Source organism: Athene cunicularia (genome assembly GCF_003259725.1).
Source record: "Athene cunicularia isolate RWA chromosome 4 unlocalized genomic scaffold, athCun1 chr4_part3, whole genome shotgun sequence".
In the NCBI taxonomy this organism is placed as follows: domain Eukaryota; kingdom Metazoa; phylum Chordata; class Aves; order Strigiformes; family Strigidae; genus Athene; species Athene cunicularia.
Genome location: NW_020799100.1, coordinates 11899700 through 11919705, shown reverse-complemented (window position 1 = coordinate 11919705; position 20006 = coordinate 11899700). Strand labels below are relative to the sequence as shown.

The following is a 20006-nucleotide window of genomic DNA, read 5'->3' as shown; positions in this document are numbered from 1 at the left end:
TCTCTCCAGTGCCTTTCATGTAAATCCCTCACAGTGGGTGCCACATGGGATCCAGGGATGGAAACAAAGCCCAAAACGAGGGCTGGAGTCTGCTCCAAAGGATGCTCCACAGGGCACCAGATGGTTCCTCCTGCATCCATGGGCAGAGCTTTTTCCTTTTTTCCCTGTCTCTGTTGTGGTTTTGTGCAATGCTTGGCACTGCGGGACCCTTTTCTTGATAGCTGATGGGTACCAGCCGTGGAGCTGCCCGGCAGGCCTGAATTTCCCTCTCCCCACAGCAAAGATCTCTCTGGTGTTTTTCCCTCCTTGACCCATGTCTGCTGCTCAGGAGTTGCTGTGGACCTGAATCAGCTGCTAGGGGGGAGTCTGTTGGCAGGATCAGGCCTGTCACGTCCTAGTTTGGGAACAGTTTTTGGCACGGCTATTTGGTGTGCAAGCACCGGAGAGCTGATGGTATGGGGGGGCTTTCCTAGCCAGGTCACTTCCAGCATCTCACAAAGGGGATGAGGAGGATCTGGTTGTTGGGGGGTGCAGGGGGCAAATGGAGGGGTTGAAGGGGGGGTGAAGTAGGATCCAGGGGTGAATGAATGGGGCCCGGAGCCTCGGGCAGCTCCCCCCATCCCCTCCTGGAGCTGTACACTCTGACGGGACCCCAGGGCAGGGCCCCCCTCCCGGCGTGGACCCTCGGGACAGCGTCCCCGAAGGGACACCTCAGGCTGCCGGCACAGGGCAGCGTGAGCGCTGGTGGGGTGCCCGCGGGGTTGGGGACACCCAGCTCCCAGCAGCCAGACACACACACGCCCCCAATCCCGCCTGGCGTGTAACACAAGGTCTTAGGGCTGGGGGGATGTAGATGATGGGGCCACACGTCCCGGGGGGGGTGGGCACTGGGCCAGCAGGTCTGGCAGGGCTCAGCTGGCCACCCCGGGAAGCTCAGACAGGTAAAAGTTTGCAGAAAGGGGGTCAGTTGCTCCTGGGCCTTGCCCGGAGAGGCAGCGTGCCCAGTGCCCAGCGGTGGGAGCCCACCCTGGGCTAGGAGGCTGGGAGCAGGGCAAGCTGTCCCCTGTGCATGCTGGCCTTCGGCCACCGAGCCCCAGCGCTCTGTCCTGCGGGTGGGTAGCGTTCCCTGTCGCTCTGAAGTACAAACGTTGAGTTGTTTGGAAAGCAAACAGTAAGACTGGAGAAATGGCTGTTATCCTGATGGCTGCAATAGCCACTCTGTGGTCAGGTGAGTCTGTGGCTTTTAGTGCTTTTACCTCTGAAATGGAAGTGAGATGTTGATAAAACACACAGGCACTTCGGTGCTCTCAGAACCGCTCCCTCCTCTCCAAGGATGGGGTGTGGGAAACGTGGGCTGGCCTCAGCCCAAACCCACAGACGGCTCTGGCAGCCCCAAGCGGTTTAAGGGGGAAATTTAGGATAGATGGCAAAACAAGGACCTGACTGAGATTCTGGGCCCAGGTGAGACCCACGATGGAGGTAGTTGCCCTGTGGCCCACCCCTGTCCCCTAGGCTGGGACACAGACCAGTGCCGCAGCCACAGCTATTCACAGGGACGTGCCACAGCGATGTGGCCATGAAGCCAGAGCTGCTCAGAGTTAACCAGGGCTAACCTCCCTGTGTGCCACAGGGATCCCCAGCTAGTGCTGCTCACCCTCAGTGAGAACTGGGAACAAAAGCCCTGCCAGGCTGAGCTTTGATCCTCAAGGAACTTAAAACTGTCTGTGATATTTCAGTAATAACATCAGTTCAGGTTTTGGTCCTTAAGCCTGGACTTTCTGGTCTGGGTTTTGCAGAGCATGTGTCATCTAAGGACCCCCCAGCTTGGGGAGCGGGGAGACCTGGTAGGAAGAGGTAGCTCACAAGTGGCTCATTTCTCCAGTGCTCTCATACAATGAAGGGCTGCTTTTTTTTTTTTTTTTTTTTCCCTTTAAAAAAGAAACTTGTCCCACTTCATATCCTGCCTGCCAGGAACAGCACTGTCTCTTCCACCGAATCCTCTTGCCTCCCTCTAACTTCGTGCAGCCCTGTTTCCTGCAGGGAGCCCCAGCGGACACCGGGGGATGCAGGAGAAGGCAGCTATTCGCAGGTACCACCTAATTAAAAGGGAAGGAGCAGGTTTAGCTTCTCTTTTTAATGATTTGTGGGGCTGGGTGAAAGCAGCAACTCCCTCTCAGCTCCCTAATTGCCTCGGGGTTGGGTGGGGGAACAGGAATTGTCCTTTCCCTTAGCTGCCAGGGCAGGAGATTGAAGAAAATCCTCTGAAGCATCTTTCCAGTTCTGCTTTTTTGCTTGTGCTCTCTTGTCCCACCTTACGCACAGTGCCATTACCCCCACAGGACTGCCCACCCTCCTGTGGGTTAGAAGGAGAATGGTGAGGCTGTTTGAGGTTCCCCCCACAGGAGATGGGGCTGAGAGCAGGTCTCCCTGCCCATCCCCAAATGCAGCCACCACTCGGGGTGTGGGGAGGTGAGAGGGTGGCCCTGTTGTCCGAGATGGTCATGCATGGGGCAGAGAATGGCAAAGGCTCAAGCAGGTCCTGCCTTTTCTTCTGCCTGATTTAGAGCAATCCTGCCTGTGAAGGAGAGTTGTCCCCATGCACCGGGAGTGACCCCTGGTCCCTCTCCTTTCTCCTTTCCTGGTCACTCCAGGCTCTATCTGGTTGTGGCAGCAGCCACCCTTGGTGGCCCATGGGTGTCCCTGGCCTGTGCTGGTGGCTGTTCCTGGCAGTGGGTGTTGTCTCTGCAGCGGCTCACACCCATCTTGCAGGTGCTGAACCCTAGCATGGGGATGCTGAGCACCCAGACAGAGCAACTGGAGGTTGAAGGTGGCTTTTGTGTAGGAAGAGTCATCTAGAAAGGGCCAGCAGTGCTGCAGCAGCGATGCAGGGGAGCCCCTGCCCAGCCTCGCATCATGCCCTCCCTGCCCCACATTTCTCCTAGAGCAGACACTTGTTTTGGGGGTGATGGCTGCCTGGATGACATCAGTATCAGCTCTCGCCTTGCTCCTCAGGCTGACATCTGTGCATGTGTCCTTCCTCCAGACCCTTGCTCTCTGGACCCTTCACTGCAGCCTGGCTGGGTTGGCATCACACATACCCCAGGAGCAGTTTCGAGTGGGTCTCCTCCACAAGCCCCCTCCACGCATGCTTGCTTTGCCATGAGGTAAATGTGGGGACACTTAATCTCAGCACTGTGGTATCCCTAAGCCCAATTTTATCCTTAGGTGTGCACAAATGTGTAGCAGTCCCTGCAGCACCCGCCAGGCATGTCGGGCTCCTAGGAGCAGGCAGAGGAGCTGTGTGACTGGCTATCATGACCTCCCAAACATGGGAAAGTGGATAACTAGTCACCTTATCTGCTTTTATTGCTTTTGTAAAAGATTTCGCCAAGACTTGAATAATGCAAGCTCCATACAAATGTCTTTAGATCACTGATGTAATCACTTTCTCGCTGCATGAGTGTCTCCAGTGGACTGTGATGTGCAAAGGGAGAGGATGGGGGAGAATGTGTGTGAAGGCTGGTGGTTTCCTTGCCATTTCTGGGTAGGAAAAAGTTTTTTCCTTTTACTCTTTTAGCAGAAAGGCATCACCGGCGCTGTCTGGGGGCTGCTTCTCCCCCTGCTCCCCACCTCCTGTTGACCTGCACTGGAGCCTGGTCAGAGCGAATCTGCAGGAGCAGGGTGAAGGAGGTGGGACCCGCTGCAGACAAGAGATGTGAAGTGGGATGCTGAAGGGCTGAGGACTGATTTATTACCAGTGGTCCTGGCCAGAGCCTTTCACCTTGGACTGCTTGTTGGTCTTAGTCCCTGCTCTTCATCTCTACCACCCTTTGCTGTCCTTCACTCTTTCTGCAGGAAGGTGATTCTGAACTCCTGGTGACTTATCTTGCAGGGACCTGCATGGGAAAAACGCTGCCCCTTCCACCTCTGTGCTGTGTCAGACACACAGGATGTTCCTGAGACAAGGGGTTCTTCTACCCAAAAGCATCTGCAAAGTCCATGAGTGGCTTTTTCCACCTCTCTGCCTGCCTCGGTGCATGACCCAGAGCCTGTGAGAGGCAGGTGCTGCTCTGCTCAGCACTAGTGTCAGTGCAGTCCCTGCCCTGGCAAGTAGCTGTTGCCTCAGGTGAGATGCCTCCATTGCAGCTGGGGAAGGGCACGGAGTTAGTAGAGAGATGACTATTCATTTTTTAAAAATCCAATGAAAAATTAACTCTCCTGATCTTCTCATTTAAAAAGGCTCAGGACCTTCAGAGACAGATGGAGGGGAGGAGCTAGAAAAGGCACATCTGTAGCACAAACTACTTGCAGAACCTTGCTCTGGTCTCAGGCAGCAATTCTGCCTGCTTCTGGTATTGGAGGGCTGCATGCAGTGGGGGCTCGCAGGGAGCCCCCATGCCAGGGGCAGTGTTTGCCTGTCAGAGCAGCCAGCCAGGCTGGGTGGAAAAGAGGCAGAGATGGCCAAGCTCCTGCTCCTGCTTTTGGTGGAGGTGAGCTTGAAGAGCGAAATGTATTTGCAATTTGTGGTGTGGATGTATGTGCAGAAGCAACCCGGGTACCACTCATCCATGTGTTGAGATCCTGGGCCATGTGCTGCTCTGCTGGATGGGGCAAGGGTGCCCATGGCTCTGCTGATGAGCAGAGGGAAGCCTGGAGCTACAAGAAGTTGGTAGCTTGGGACTGCTCTCCATGTCTTGGAGAGAGGAGGTTTGCAGAGCAGTCAAGCCTGTGAGTGAGGGCAAGACCAGAGCTGGAACTATGCAAAGAAAATTGGGTGGGAGCCAGATAAAAAAATGACTCCTGATATTGGCTGAGGAGTTGTTTTTCACTTTTAATGTTTCCTGGTCTGTGCACTAGGAGAGCCAGGTCAGCTGATCCTGGAAATTTGTTTCCTCAGCACTCAGTGGTGCAGAGCAAGTGCAGGAGAGTGGGAGAAGGTGTTTTGCTGGGGTCTTGCCAATGTTGTCAGCAGGGTGCTCAGGTGGGGGAAACCAGGCAGAGAGTACCTGGATGGGGGTGTGATTTGTGTGTCTGGGATTTTCCAGTCTGTCCCTTGGATTCGCTTCAGCTTTGCTTCAGACAGGATGGTTGAATGTGCCATTTAGTCATGTTACATTCCCATGTTTTACGGGGATGATAGTGCGTGCAGGATCTGTTGGGTTAGCCTAGACTGGACCCTCTCTTAGTCTGGGTTAGCGACAGGGCATTCCTTCCTGGTTTGCATCTTTGGGAGCAGAGTTCCAGTGCTTGGTGTCGGCTTCCTGAGGCTGTTTCTTTAAGACAAGCCACAGCCTGGTGTCTTTTGCTCCCGCAGCTGATGATTTTTAACATGTGTTGGCTACATGATCTTCAGCCAGGAAACAGCAGCCCCCCGGGAGGTGAAATCATTGCGTGCAGCTCAGGAACGCCTTTGCTAACCTCCCTGGTATGCTCTCTCAAACATTTGTCTTTCGATTTGATCAATTCCGGTGCTGGGATTTTTTTCTGGGGGAAAAACCTCTTCCCCATCACACCATACTTCGAAGACTTAATGGGAAGGTCAGTGTTTCCAGCTGAGGCACTGGATCAGCTCAGCTTCCTGACCAAGCTCTGCCCTGACCACCTGGAGAACCCACTGGGACCTCTGTGCAGGGCTCAGTTCTTCCCTTTGGGCTGGCATGGCCTTGCCATTCCCTGTGCTGGGGTGGCAGGGACCGACCCTGCTCCCTTGGCCGGCTCTGATCCATGCCCAGCAAAGCCAGGGCAGTTCACCTCATCTGTGGGGCAGCTCAACATTGCACCTTGTAGCTGTCGCAGAAACCTGGGAAACAGGGGATGCCAATGATGTGCCTTGGCCTCCTGCGCCTCTGTGCCTCAGTTTCCCCTGACCAGCATAGGCTCTCAGAAGGCCTCGCTTCCTGCATGGTCTCCCAAGCTTGAGATGACTGGCAGGAAGATGTCCAGGCTGGACAATGTCCTTGTTCATCCTGGAAAATGCTGAAAATGCTCTGCTGCAGTGAAGTGCCCTGACTGGTTGGTCAGAGGGAGGAAAGGCTGGTTTGGAAGCAGTTGAAAGATGAGAAAAGACTTAAATAGCAGGAGGGCTCCCAGAGCCCTTATTATGTAGAAAGGCGGTAGATGGGAGGGCCAGCTCACCCCCTCTGAGGGTGATACCACATTTCCTGGGTGATGCTTTGACCCGTGGGTGGAGAACAGGGAGCTGGTGCCAGCACAGTGTGGATTCTGGCCACTGACACAGTGCTGTGGCGTATGTTTGTCTGTGAAGTGGGCGAGGCTCTATAGTCAATGTGTGATGGGACCTCTCCTCACCCACCTGTACGGTGCTTTGGAGTATCCAGCTGCAGTGGTAGCACTGGGTCCTCATCACCATCAGCCAGCACCTCTGGCGGAGATGCCAATAGAGGGTCTTGGGGAAGAGTCTTTGAAAATCTGAACTGGAGGTGAATGTATGGGGACCAGAATGGGATGGAGCAGGGTGGGCACCCTTCTTGTTGGCTGGGGCACTTCTACAAGGCCACCACAGAGGAGACACTCCTGGGAGACGTAGTGATCAAGTGGCTTGGTGCAGCACAGCTGAGTACTGGCCTTGGTGCAGGTCTTACTGGGGTGATTTTCCAGCTGGGGCCATGCCAGGTCACCAGTGCCTCTCCCTGTCTGTGGAAACCAAAGTGTGTCATTGGAATTTGTTTGGGAATGAGAGGGGTGTTGGGAGGCCCGGAGTGCAAAGGGATGGATGCCAACAGCAAAATGCCTGGTGTTGGGATGCTGCTCCCACCTCCTGCAGCCAGTTTTAAGCTTTTTAAGAGTCAGTATTACCCCTTGCCACATGTTTCTGAGCAGAAAGTCACCATCTCTGCATCAAGCATGGGCAGAAACCCCCTGGAGATGGCTGTGGCAGCCCTGCTGCTGCCTGGAGCAAAGAAGGATGATTAAAGCCAGGTCTTTTATGCCCTTCCCCCTGCAGAATAACAGTGATTTTACAGCACATTTAACCTGTGGGGATGTGGAAGGACCTATCTGCTGTAGGATGGTCTGCTGGGAGGTACACTTGGTCCTCCAAAGAGCCATCAAGTAGCTGGGCTGCTGCAGAGGGTGATGCGTCAGGAGAAGGGTCTGCTGGGTCTGAAGGGGGAGCAGTGGGGCAGGAGGACGCATTGGGGTTTTCCTCTGGCAAGGTGGCTGTTGTCTCATGATGGGCAGGCCAGGGAGACACGGCCCGTGGGCAGGATGCAGGCACATGCATTGCAGGAGGTCAGAGGGGGTCACAGGGAATGTTGTGGAGGTGCCAGTCTGGGTGAAAGACCAATGTGTCTGCCACTTTTGGAAGAAATAAAGCCTCAGTTCAGAATGAAGGAACTGAAGTATTTCAGCCCAGGGCTTGTGGTGCCCCTTCACCCTCCCTGGGGGGACCTTGAGGTGAGGAGTGTGGGGGCACATGGTGCTGGTCAGTCCTGCTGTGGGGTCCCCCCTGGCAGTCTGGCTTGGAGATAAGGATGTGCCAGCAGGATGAGAATGGGGCAACACAAGCAGACATGACTCAGCACCCAGACAGCATGACTCAGCACCCCTCAAGTGCTGTCTGACAGTCTAAGTGCTGATGTCACAGTAACTGCTGCTGCAGTAACTGGACGACCAGTTTCTCCCTGGGTTCAGCAGTTCCAATCTGCCTGATACCACAATTGAACCAGCAGAAAAATCACCCCCAACAACCCTGAAAGTTTACATGATGGGAGGAATCTGTTCTTGACAGACACTCAGAGAAACTCTTCTTTCTCAGCTGCATCCAAAATATCCCTCCAGAAGGGGATCCCCAGTAATGGGATGAGCAGGACGATGCAAGCCTGGCTCAGGGGTGGCTCTGGAGGGTCTGCAAATGTGAGCAGAGCCTGCTGGTTTGGGTCAGGCCATGCCAATGCTCACAGTAAGGCTTGTGGAAGAGTTGATTGAGGCTTTATGACCAGTCTTACCTGTCTCACCCCTTCTGCCCTTCCTCCCACATGACCCAAGCACATGGTTTGGCCCAATTCCTTGCCTCAGTTTCCCCACAGCACTGGCCATATACAGCATCCTTTTCTGCCATGTGGTAGTCTACAAACCATGGTCCCAGCAATCTATTTAAATTGAGACTTTGATTTTTCAGCCTTGTCCTTTCCCCTAAACTCACCTGGGTCTGCCTCAAGCTGCTCAGTTTGAGCCAGTCCCTTGGCCAGACCTGTGCAGAGACCTTCAGCCTGACCTTCAAGAGCTCCCAAGACGCTGCCCTCCTGCATATGCAGACACAGACACACTGATGTGGACAGACTAGTGTGCTCTCGCTCTGTGAGGTGTTAGAGACCCTCTGCTTCATTCCCAGGAATTTGGAGAACGGTGCAAGGCATGCGGAGGCTGGAGAGGGGACTGGTTTCAGCAAAGCCGTGGTTGGAGCTGATTCAGAGCTTCCCACCACAGGTTTCCTGCTGGCTCAGGGCTTTTTCATGCCTTCCTCCCTCCCCCTCTCCAGAACTATCCAGCTCCTTGTGAGGATGCTGAGATACATTTACTACCCGCAGAGCTGCAAGAGGCCCCTTCCCCTTGTTGAGGCAGCTCACGGGGTCAGCATGTGCTCACCGCCTGGTTCTGTCTTAGTAGAAACACTCTTTCTGGGTGAACTTTGCTCATTCTGGGTTGATGTACGCCTAGCTTTGGGTATGCAGTGCTGAGGAGCAGCAGGTTTCGGCCCCTCTGCTTGCTCTCAGTCCTCAGTGAAGCTAAAGCAGCCTCCAGCCCCACATGTTGCCAGGTTGAGGGGTTGGTGGTCACCCCGAATGGAACAGGACATGTTGGCTTGGATGAGCACAAGCTGGCCCTTGCTGACCAGAAACTCCCACTCCCCAAAGCTGTGATGGAGAGCTGCTGGGATTGTGGCCTCCTATGAACCAGCAGGATCTGGGCTAGTTCGGCCCTGCTTCTCCTCTCACACAGAATGGCTCACCCCAAAGGAAGATGTCTCTGTCCTAGAGTTGCTCCTGCAACTCCTGAGCTGGTCAGCTGGGACGAGATGCTTGGCTGCTCTTGGGGTGCAGCGGGTAAAAGGCAGCTCTGGGTTGTTTTGACTCATCGCCTGGGTTTTGCAACCTCCTGGCAAAGCAGAGCATAAAAAAAAAAAAAAGGAGGAAAAAGGACAGCCAGAGCCCAGCCCAGCTGGGGTCCGGATGCATCAACCGCCTATGTTGGCCAGCTGTGACTCCTGTCCCCCACCTCCGCAGCCCCGCTTTCCTAGTTGTCCTTCAAGGAAGCTCCCTTTGCTCCTGCTCTCACAGCTGGTGCTGAGACCTGGGGACAGCCCAGCAGAAGGCATTTGGCAGCCCCTCCGTGTCCTGACACCTTCGGCTGCTGCCCATGGCATCCTACCACACAGAATTACACCCATGCACGCCTCTGCAGAAAATAAAGGTGTCTTATGGAGCAGGAAATAATGGATGTAAAGGTGCCTGTTTCAAGGCTCTGCATGGCATTAGCCAAAGGTGGTGGCAAGCCGTGTGCTAGGTGGGCGTACATGGGTGGTGACCAAAATGCCCTCAGTCCCTTTTATTTCAGAGATATAGGCCTGGGAAAGGCTGTTTCTGTGATGTTCAGCGAGCAGCCTGGTTTCCATGGAGTGGGAAAAGGAGACAGAAATCCTGGCTGCTTTCACCCTCTTGCTGTCTGGGGGCTCTGGGCTGGGCCAGGCTACACCAAACCTTTTTCTCAGGGACTGGCTCATTTTCAGCTTTCAAACTTCAAGATCTCTACAACCAGACCTCCCAAAAGTTGTGCACTGAGCAGCTTTGTCCTCTCTGCCTGGTTTGGAGCTGGGGACGCATGATGCTGTGCATGACGGGGTGCCCCTGCTGTGGTGCCTGGGAGGGCTCCTTGGCAGGCACAGGGCAGCTTCCTGATGCTGGCTTCCCTCCTGCCTGACTTCCTTTGCTCCCTGCTGCTGCATTTGTGAGACAAATTGACTCCCTGAGGGTTGAAAAGCAAGTTACGTGGAAGAAGCTGAGAGCTTCTAGGTAGAGCTGCTTGATTCTACGGGAAATGTGTGCCAGCATCTTGGCCTGCAGGCCAGCTTTGTGCTGCTTTGTCCAGACAGCTTCTCCTCTGACCCTCCAAGCCCTGTGTCCTGCTCTGCATCCTGGAGGCTCTACACGTCTTCCATCACCTCCCTGGGCTGGGGGCCTCCCTGCAGAGCTCAGGCTTAGCAGCGCAGTGCCAGCAGCCTGGTGTGACCTCGGGGAAGGCTGGGAGAAACGGTAGAGCTGCTTTCTACTGCAGCCTTTGGTGCACAGAGTCAACTGCTGTTGCCTGTGTGAGCTCCCCACACCCTGGTCTGCTGCTGGAAAAGACCAGGGACATTTTCCTGATTGTCTTTAGCTGCCCAGGTATGGCTAGAGATGTCTCCTCCTTGCACAAGAGCTGGGATGAAGGATGTAGTGTTAGGAGACAAAGGACACCCCGGGGATGCAGGGGAGGAGCAGTGCCCCAACAGCTACCACAGTGTGATGCCCCAGGGAGACAAGATAGAGGAGAAGCTGTGACAGGGTCTGGATGGGGGCATGACAGAAGATCTCGGTTGCCTTGGCATTTCTTCCTCCTTTCCTGTCAGGGCCCTGACCAGTTTTTCCTGGGGTCTCCACCAACACCTTGCCCATGGGTCCAGGAGCCCACTTAAGCTCTGCCTTGGGCCATCAGACCCTACCTGAACTCTGTTCTAGGTGTGCCTGCCTCCAGCTCCACCACAGTCCTGCCCCAGCCTGGGCACAGATCTTGCTGATCCAAATCTTGACCTGCAGAGTAACTTCATGGCCTGACCTTGGACCTGCCTTTCACCATCAACTTGACGAATGATCTGAACTTGTGATTGAATCTAGACAGCATCTGTGGGTCTGACCTGCTGACCCTGCTTGGAGGACAGTAGGACAGGGCCCTGGCTGGTGATGCCCTTGCCCCGCTGGCCATGGGATCTCCGCCGGTGCCTGGCCCTGCCGAGGGAGCAGCCAGCCCCCGCTGTGGCCTGAGAGCAGAGGGGCTGTTTCCATCTAGGCAGCACAGAGACAGGGACTCTGTGTAGGACCTAACCTCCTTCTAACTGCTCCAGCAGTCCCTTGCAAGGGCCAGGACCAACTAGAAATCCTGTAAAAAGGGCTGGAATGCTGCTGCCTGCTTTGTTGGTGGAAGTTCGCTAGCTTGGCAGCAGAAGGATGGATGGGGGGGGAAGACTGGGGCCAGCCCCATAAAGCTACGCTCTGGCGAGCTTCCGTGGGAGGGATGTAGAGCCCTAATGCCTGCTGACCCAGCATCACAAGGTGGGACTGATCTCTCCTGAGACATGCACACCCTTGCCAGGAGCATCCCAGGCTCCAGTGGGGGATGAAGGGCCAGTTTCTGCCTGCAGCTCTTTCTCTGGGTTGGGCTCCTTCCGCTCACCTCTGCTGACAGCCGATCTTCTCGCTCCCTCTAGTGGGACGGTTCCGAGGCCTCCCTGCCTCCGCACACACGTGTCCGCGTTTCCCCTCTTGCGCCTTGGGCTTCCTGGAGATTTTCCTCTGGCCATGCCGGGGCCGGTCCCTGGTCTGGCCACTCCTCTCCTCCCCGCCGCCCCGCTCCACTCACTGTTCCCAGTGTGCAGGCTGGTACCCATGGAGGGAGCAGAGCACCCTCCGAGAGGATTTCTATCATTTGGGTTTTATTTTTTTTTAGTGGTCTACAGGGCTTCCTTCCAGTACTTAAAGGGGCTACAGGAAAGATGGGGAGGTGTAGGGGTAGGATGAGGGGTAACAGTTTTAAACTGAAAGAGGGTAGATTTAGATTACATACTAGGAAGAAATTCTTCCCTGTGAGGGTGGTGAGACACTGGCACAGGTTTCCCAGAGCAGCTGTGGCTGCCCCCTCCCTGGCAGCGTTCAAGGCCAGGTTGGACGGGGCTTGGAGCAACCTGGGCTGGTGGAAGGTGTCCCTGCCCATGGCAGGGGGGTTGGAGCTAGATGATCTTTAAGGTCCCTTCCAACACAAACCATTCTGTGATTCATTCTATGATTCATTTTATGATTCAGTGATTCAAGGTTAAAGAAGCCAGAGGCCTGTCCTTCTACATAGCCCTGACTGATTTATGTATATATATATATACATACATACATATATATATATATATATACACACTTTTTAAAGTGAAGTTTGCAGCATTTTGATGACACGGGAAGATTTGCGAGTGGCAGCGGGGCAGCGCCTCCCCGGGCATTTTTCCTGACTCCTTTTTCAATAAGTCAAGGCAGGTCCCAGACTTGGGCTCTCCTTAAGCCATTTTTTTCCCCAGCCAGAAGATTTTCAAGGAAGATTGGGAAGGGGCTTGCGGGCTTTCAGCTCTTCGCGCGTTTTCTTGGAGTGATCAGATGGAAAAGTGCCTGGGCGCGGTTAGCTCAGTCACCCGTGGGAGTTTGTGCCGCTGGGAGAGTGGGAGGGAGGAAAAGGGCTCCCCGAGTGGGCGCTGCAGCCGTTGGCTGGTCCCCAGGTACGAGCTGCTGAAGCTGTCCCGAGCTGACTAAGGCAAAAACCTGCGTTTTTTCGGGCAGGAGATAGGAAGGGAACTTGCACACAACTGGCAGGACCTGCTTTTCCAAGTCACTGCTTGAAGTCAGAAATAATAAGTAAGTCCCCAGAGCTGGTGTTTGCAGAGCGGTTGAGCTGGGGAGGGTTTCTGCAGCCAGCTCCCGGGTGGAGAAAGTGGAATCTCAGTAGCTGTAGAGTAATATCGGATTTCTTTTTCAGCCCGCACGCTTTCTCCATGCTATTCTGCTGACCTCAGGCCGGCATCAGAGAGACTTGTCTCGGCTGTGGGCTGCACTGTGCTTCTGACGGTACCGCCACTAAAGGCCAGCAAAGTTGTCGCCTGGGAATACAAAACTGGCCCGTGGGAAGGTGTCATTGTCAGTTCTGCTCCTGATAGACCCACCAACACGTCACGCCCCTACGAGAATCGCACGAGGTTCAATGAAACGGACTTCTCACTGCAGATCGTGCTGCAGCGGGAAGATGACGGGCTGTACCGGTTCAGGTCCGAGTCAGACGCCACGGACTGGTTCCAGCTGCGCGTTGTTGGTGAGTGGTGAGATGATAGCAAACCCTCTGCCGCAGATGGAGAGCTTGAATTGCTGCGGAGGGAGGTGCTCCAGGTTTGAATGCTGACCGTCGCTCCATCTCTCGCAGAACCGCTGTCCGAGCCAGAAATCGTGGGCAATTCATCAGTGAAGGCAGGAGGCAACACCAAACTGGTTTGCAATGTCCTGGACGGGAAGGCAGACTTGTACTGGTGGAAGAAAAATGGGGAGCTGCTGCTGGGAAGCGACCACATCCAGTTTGTTGACAACACCACCCTATGCATTGTTAAAGCGTCAATGAATGACAGCGGCTACTATGCTTGCGTGGTCCGCAACGAAGTCAGCCAGAATGAAACCTCCTTCCTGCTCCATGTCCAGAGTAAGTGGGGATTTCTTCCTGATGACTGGGAAAAGAAACAGGGGAAATGGCCCAGATATCTTCTCGCCTGGTCCTTTTGTGTCCTTGTGCCGAGCATAACTGCCCGGTGGGAGGTTTTTGCTTGAAGGGTGTGGGTAGGGGGTTAAGTTCAGTCTGGCTGCAGAGACTGTGGATCCTCTCCTTTGCAGATGCTGCGAACGTGGTGTTGCCCATGATCCTGGCATGTATTATTGTTGGCTCGCTTGCAGGTGAGTCTTTACCATGGCTTTTTGGCTGGCTGCTGCATGCGGTGGGTGCTACGGCAGGTGCTGCATGCGAGAAGGGATGGGGTGAGAGGGTCTGTGCTGGCTGATGTGGCATGTCCTTGCGGGGACCTGGGTTTCCCACCCAGGCATCCCATGGGCAGGGGCTGGGACTTCATCCCTGATGTTGTTTCAAGCAGGGCATCACCAGTCCAAGGAGGCAGTGTTGTCCTCCATCACCTTCCCTTGCCTCCCTGCTCCCAGACAGAGTGTCTGCTCATGTCTGCTCCGTGTGTCCAGAGCAGACATGAGATTATACTTTACTTTCCTTATCTGTGTCCCCCGCCCCATCCCCCCCGCCAAGTCCCATGATCACTGGGGGATGTTGCACATCCCTTCTAGGGGTAAGAGCACTGAGCCCTTCATGCCTCGGTCTGCTGCAGTTTTCTGCCCACAGAAGGGAAACTCTTACTCAGTGGTCTTGCTTTTCCTCCTTTTTTGGAGCTGGAGAACACTTTTTCCAGCCCATCTCCAGTCTGTGGCAAAGTGTGGATTTTAATTTTCAGATTGCCAACTGCAAACTTGGAGGGGAAAAAATAAAAAGAAACACCCAAGTCCAGATCTGAGAACAGGATCTGCCAGTTTAAAATAGAAGCAGGAGGTTCTCCCTAGGTGATTTATATCTGTGTTTTGCTATTGCACAAAGTTTTCAGGTTTTTCCTGTGAAAAGCCTCCAGGCGCTGGGTAGGTGCTGGAAGAGCTCATTGCTGTGCTCCTGTGCTCGACATCCCTGTGACACTCCCCTTGTACCTGCTTGCACATGGCCAGAGCCCGTGGCTGGCTCTGCTCTCTGGCCATCGGCTGGGCTGAGGCATCCGCTGCCTCTGGGGCAGTGTGGAGATGGGCAGGTGTGGTTTCCTCTGGACCCTATATACCCACCTGGCTCCGGGTTTCCTGGCTGAGTGTTGCCATGCTTTGTCCAAGCACCATGTCCAGGGTGTTTCATGGAGATGATGACTGGTTTGTCCCCAGGTGTCTTCGTCTGGTGCAGGACAAGGGACTGCCCATGTCACAATGTCTGTCGGTAAGAAGCCTTCAGCCTCTCTCCTGGGGGTGTCCCTGCTCCTCCAGCCATAGCTACAAGCCAAAATTTATTGTTGGCTTGGAACTAAGCTGGACAAGTGGGAGGGCTTGGGGTCCTTTGCCAGTGTCTCCTTGCAGATTTAAGAGGCAGCCCAGGGCTTGCTCTCCCCTCTCCAGGGGCTCAAAGGGATTTGCTGTCCCTGCTGTTTAGTCCCCACTGTGATTTGCTCTGGAAATATCCTTGATTCCCCCACCCAAAGTGTGATAGCGCTGGTTATCTCTGTCAAAGCAGGAGCCGGGGAGTGCAGGCTCACTGGCAGCGGGGAACTTGGAGTTCCTGCTGGCCCATCATCCATTTGCTCCATCACCTGTTCTCCCTCTACACTGGCTTTTTAATTCCCATTACACATTTTCTGAAGTCATGTGTACTGGTGTATTAAGTGCTCGTCCTGTCCCAATTCTTCCCATTGCACAAGCAGTCAAAAACTCATGCTGTGTTTTTTGGGAGAGCAGAAGCTTGCCTGGAGGGGAAACACCCAGCTTTTCCAAAGCACGTCTGTAGCTCACATGGGGCCAAACTCTGGTTCCCAGTAATGCTTTCCAGGTTGGCATAAGACAAGTTGCAGCCTCTGGGGTGCAGCAGATGCAGAGGATGTGCAGACCCACTCTGAAACGTACTTCTTAATGGGTGGGTTTTTTTAATTCTCCAAAGGGCTCTAGAGGTTTCTGGGAAGTGAGTGATTCTCGAAATCTTCTCGGAGCTTGCTCACTCTGTGTGACCACAGAGAACTCAGGCTGTGAACTGAAGCTTTCTGGAGGGTGAGGACAAGGATGTGATCCCCTAAGAATACGAAACTCCATCCCATGTTGTGGCCAGTTGAAAATAAGAGAGCTCTTGGTTGTTTTGTGCAGCCAGGTCCCAGATAACTCCTCCCAGAGATAAATTGGCTGAGATCGGTCCTGAAATTTGGAGTAGAGCACAAGTCCAGACCTCCTTAGCACTGCCACCGCCAGCATGTGACACCCTGCAGCTGCCTGAGGCCTCCGAGGGGGTCTGGGTGGGTGGCAGATGGAGGGTCCACACCGAGGAGATGGCTTAGATGGAGACCTCTTTTCTCCTTGCAGGTAGAGAGCTTGAGTGGCTGCGGCCTTGCTGCCTTCCCTGATGGTGGTGGTGGTGGATTCTGCCTGGGGAGCACTGGATGTCTGATGCTGTCCCAGCCTCTTCTGGGGTCACCTCTGAATTGCTCAAGCTGTTGAACCCAACAAATATTTTTTTTGTAAAACACTGTCTTGGACTATTTCTACGTCATCCTGCTTTTCCCCAGGGCCCTTGCACATCCCTGGGGGAGAGGTGGGCATGGCCACACCTAGTGGCCCTGCTGCTGTGCTCCAGACCTCCTTACCTCTCCTGGCTTCCTCCAGAGACCGTGGGGAGTCAGTGCTTGCAGATGGGCTGACGGCTCTGGAAAGAGCTGCCATCCCCAGTGGTGGCTGCTGGGGGGTGCTGCGGTGCCAGCCCCTGCCTCCCCAGGGCTTGAGCCCCTCACTGCGGCCTCCGGGTGTGCTGCTGTGCCTGGGAATTGCCAGGGCAGCTCAGGGGCTGAGACTGTGGGCATTCTACTCAGTTTGGTCCTCAGAGGGAGGAAGAAGGGCAGGATTTTGCTGTTGTGTGCACTGGGGAGTCCAGGAGATGAGTGGAGTCAGTAGAAGGTGGCAGGGAATGTAGGAGCCGTAAAGTAGTTTTATTTTAGAAAGGAAACCCCAAAGAAGTCCTGGTTATGTTAGAACAGTGACGCAGCCTTGCATGGGAGATGTAGGGATGCTCCTGAGCCCACTCCTCTGTCCTCCAGCCTTGGGCTTTGGTGAGATCTGGGGACGTCCCCTCCTCTTCCAAGCACTAGCCATCTGTGTCGTATGAGTGCCGATGCAAGCTTGTCCTTCCCTTTTGCCCCTCCTGAAGGTGATGGTAGACTTGGACTGGTTTGCTATGGCCAGGGCAGCCCTAATTCCAGGCCCTTAGTCCTGTCGCCTCCCTTCCCCATGCTGCTTCTGCAAAGCTCTCCTGGGCTTTGCTTGTGAAGGGGTCATTATTCCTTCTTGTAGCCAAAATTATTTAGCCTGGTAGCATAACTGGCATCTTCACCCTGGAGAAAACAGGATGCTCTCCCAGGAGTGCTGGACCTCACAAAGTGCCTTGCTGATGGTTAGATGGGGGCATTTGTACCCCTCTTTCATTCTGATGGGGACAACCCCAGGTCCAGCACCCTGTCTGAGCTGGTCCCCAGCACCGCTGTGGGGGCAGGTGTTTCAGGTACCCTCATCTAGGTATTGGGTGGTCATTTCTTTCCCAGAGCAGCTGGTGTCTTGGGGACCTCCTCTTGCTTCGAGCCATGGTCAGCACATGGTGAGCAGTATGGGTGGATGTTTCTGTTGCTTGGGTCTTGCCTGTAGACCTGCTTCTGCAGCAAAGGGCTTTCTTGGCCAGGGAGCAGTGGGTTTCCCTCTCCTTGGAGTTACTGGAGAATAGAAGTGCATCCAGGAGAGGCTCAAATCGTAGCCCATGGCGTGAGCAGTAGCTGAGCTCTCTTACGCCTCTGCTCTGGCAGACAGTGCAGCATGGCTCTGTCCTGGGGAGATAACTGGGATATAAAGGAACTGGCAGCCAAGGGCCATCTCTCAGCCTGGCATTTCATGTTGCAATTAAAGCATTAAAGGAAACCAAGCAGTTTGGGTCGAGTAAACTAGATTTCAACCTCTGTTTTAAGCTGCATTGCAGATTCCTTGTTGCACTTGCAGGTATAAAACAAATGAAGCCACGTTTTACAAAAGATAGTTCTCTAAACTTTTCAGAGAGTTGTCTGTAAATCATTTTGGAGACCTTGTGTTGTTTTAGTATGTGTTGCTACTAATAAAATTGCGTGTGTTATCCCAGTTGATATTGTTGTGATCTTCAATGGTGGGAAATAACTCCTTGGGAGTATCTAAAGCCTGTGGTTGCAGAGGGATGTGCTCCCCACTGTCAGACCCATGCAGGCTTCAGGCTTCAGTGGGGGGTTGCAGCTGGTGACAGACCGTGGAGATACTGGATTTACCCCTGATGTCCAGGTCTGTGGGAAGAGCCGCTGTGCTCAGGGAGGTCATCTGCTACTGCTGCAGAGCCCCTGCACCCCTGTCTCCTCCCTCACCTGGGCAGCCCAACTCCTGCAGCAGTTGCAATTTGGAGGACTGATCTGGGATTAAAACCAACACAACAACTTTGCTCCAAAGCCGGGTGAGGGTATTTTTAACCTGTGTCAGTTCCCTGAGTCATCAAGACCTGGCAAGCAGCCGCCCTGGCACAGCCTGAAGTCCCAGGGGTAGCTGGACTTGTGAGAAGATGCCACCCAAGTGATACAGGGTCAGAGAGGCCTCTGGGCTTCACACTGTGGATGCTTTTCAGGGGAGGTTTAGCTTTGAGGTTTATCTGGTGGCCTTTGCATGCAGGTTTATCCATAGCAGCTGTGTTTGTAGTCAGAAAAAATTTCTCTAGACTGTAGGAAATACCTTTGTGTAGTGCAACAGCTAAATCTGGTGGGGAAAAATAGCCTTTGGGAAAGATAGAGAGTATATGCAATGTTTAATGTTCCCTGAGTAAATAGGTCCCTGTGTTTGTATATTGGAACATGACAGATGCGCTGGGATATACCTGTGGAAGACATGTTGCCAGCATCCATGTCCTCTGTGCCCTCCTTCATGTGCCTTCATTTCCTTCCTCCCTTGTCTGTCTCTTTGCCCTCCCTGGGAAGTGTTGGCAACTTAATGCACCCTACACCTAATTAGCAAAGCTGTTAGCAAAAGACTGAAATTCAATCATTTTGCCGTAGCAGGGTAGACAAAATACGACCAAGCACCTGTCCCAATCAGCAGAAGCATTTTGGCATGCTCAAGTTTGCCAAGCAAACAAATCACTATTGGTAAAGCAAGTATATATTTCAAGTTACAATAAAATTACTCTTAGAAAAGCAAGTATATGTATATTTCAAGCTAATGTAGAAATTACCACTGTGTACCTGCATATCTACATATCTGCATATCAATATTAGAAGTATGTGTATCTGTGTTTAATTCCTGATATGAATATGGATTATTTGAAATGTTACCAGTATAGTGTTTATTAAACTGGTCCCAGGAGTGAGGCCAGTTGATGATGAACAAAGCCTCCCTGTGTGGATGATCCATGTCAGGAAAGCCAGAGTCAGGCCGGCATCCCCTGGTGCCAGTCCTGACTCATGTGGAGAAATTCTTGCAGGGAGAAGCTCCATTTTAGGTAAAAAATGAGTTTTATACCATAGCAACATGAGGGGGCGTAGGACACCACTGTTTGGAGCAGATGTTTCTGTTTCACCTGGAACAACCCATAGATAATGTTACTTTCTATTTTTCTCAGACCAATTTTTGTTTTACCAGGCTGTTTCTCTCCCTCCAGCTGAAGCAGCCAATATATTTTGCCAATTGCTTCTTTCCCAGACTGTTTCCCACCTTTTTTTGGCTATTTTTCCCCTTTCCACATGGTAAGTTTGTTGTTGCTGTTTCTTGTTTTTGTGGTTCTCGAGGGCATCTCAGGCTGTTTCAGGTTCTCAGGTACCCAGCTGCACTTCATGTGTGCCAGCTGTGCTCCTCAAGGATGCTCCTGGTCCCCAGGCTGGCAGTGCCCAGGCTTGCAGACATCTGCAGTCAGCATTTTAGCAGCCATTTTCTATCAGCATCTTTCCTGGTATAACCTTTATGGCTGCTCCCATTGGTGGCTCAGACCAGACCCCACCTGTCACTGGCACTGAGTCCTTACAGCACATCCTGCACCAGATGGAGAGTGAGATGACACATATAGATAGTTAAGAAAGGATTTATTAAGAAGCTGGGGCAGACTGTGGTGATCAGGGCTTGGTCAGACAAGCCCTGATTACACACAACCAGACTCTTTTCCCCTCCTCCTCTCTACCCCTTCCCCCAGCCATTCCAACAGTTTTGCACAGTGCTGCATCCCCTCCTCAAATAAACCAAATCCTTATCTTCCTCCTGATTCCCCCCTTTTACCAGCTGCAAACTCCAAATTTGACCTCTCCAAAGCTCTGCCTGTCAGTTCTTGGTCACCCATCAACTGGTGACTAGAGATTTTTGGTCTTTGGCATCATCTGCCTTTACCCCTCT

At 53.4% G+C, this 20006-nt stretch overlaps 1 protein-coding gene across 1 annotated transcript; it reads left to right on the top strand.

Annotated features, from left to right (window-relative positions):
• Window positions 1–1185: 1185 nt before the first annotated feature.
• On the top strand, window positions 1186–17781 carry LOC113480162. Its single transcript, XM_026848783.1, has 6 exons — window positions 1186–1228; window positions 12784–13113; window positions 13222–13491; window positions 13680–13739; window positions 14766–14817; window positions 15942–17781. The coding sequence occupies exons 1-6, from the start codon at window positions 1186–1188 to the stop codon at window positions 15943–15945; spliced, it is 759 nt and encodes a 252-aa protein (XP_026704584.1). The 3' UTR covers window positions 15946–17781.
• Window positions 17782–20006: the final 2225 nt, after the last annotated feature.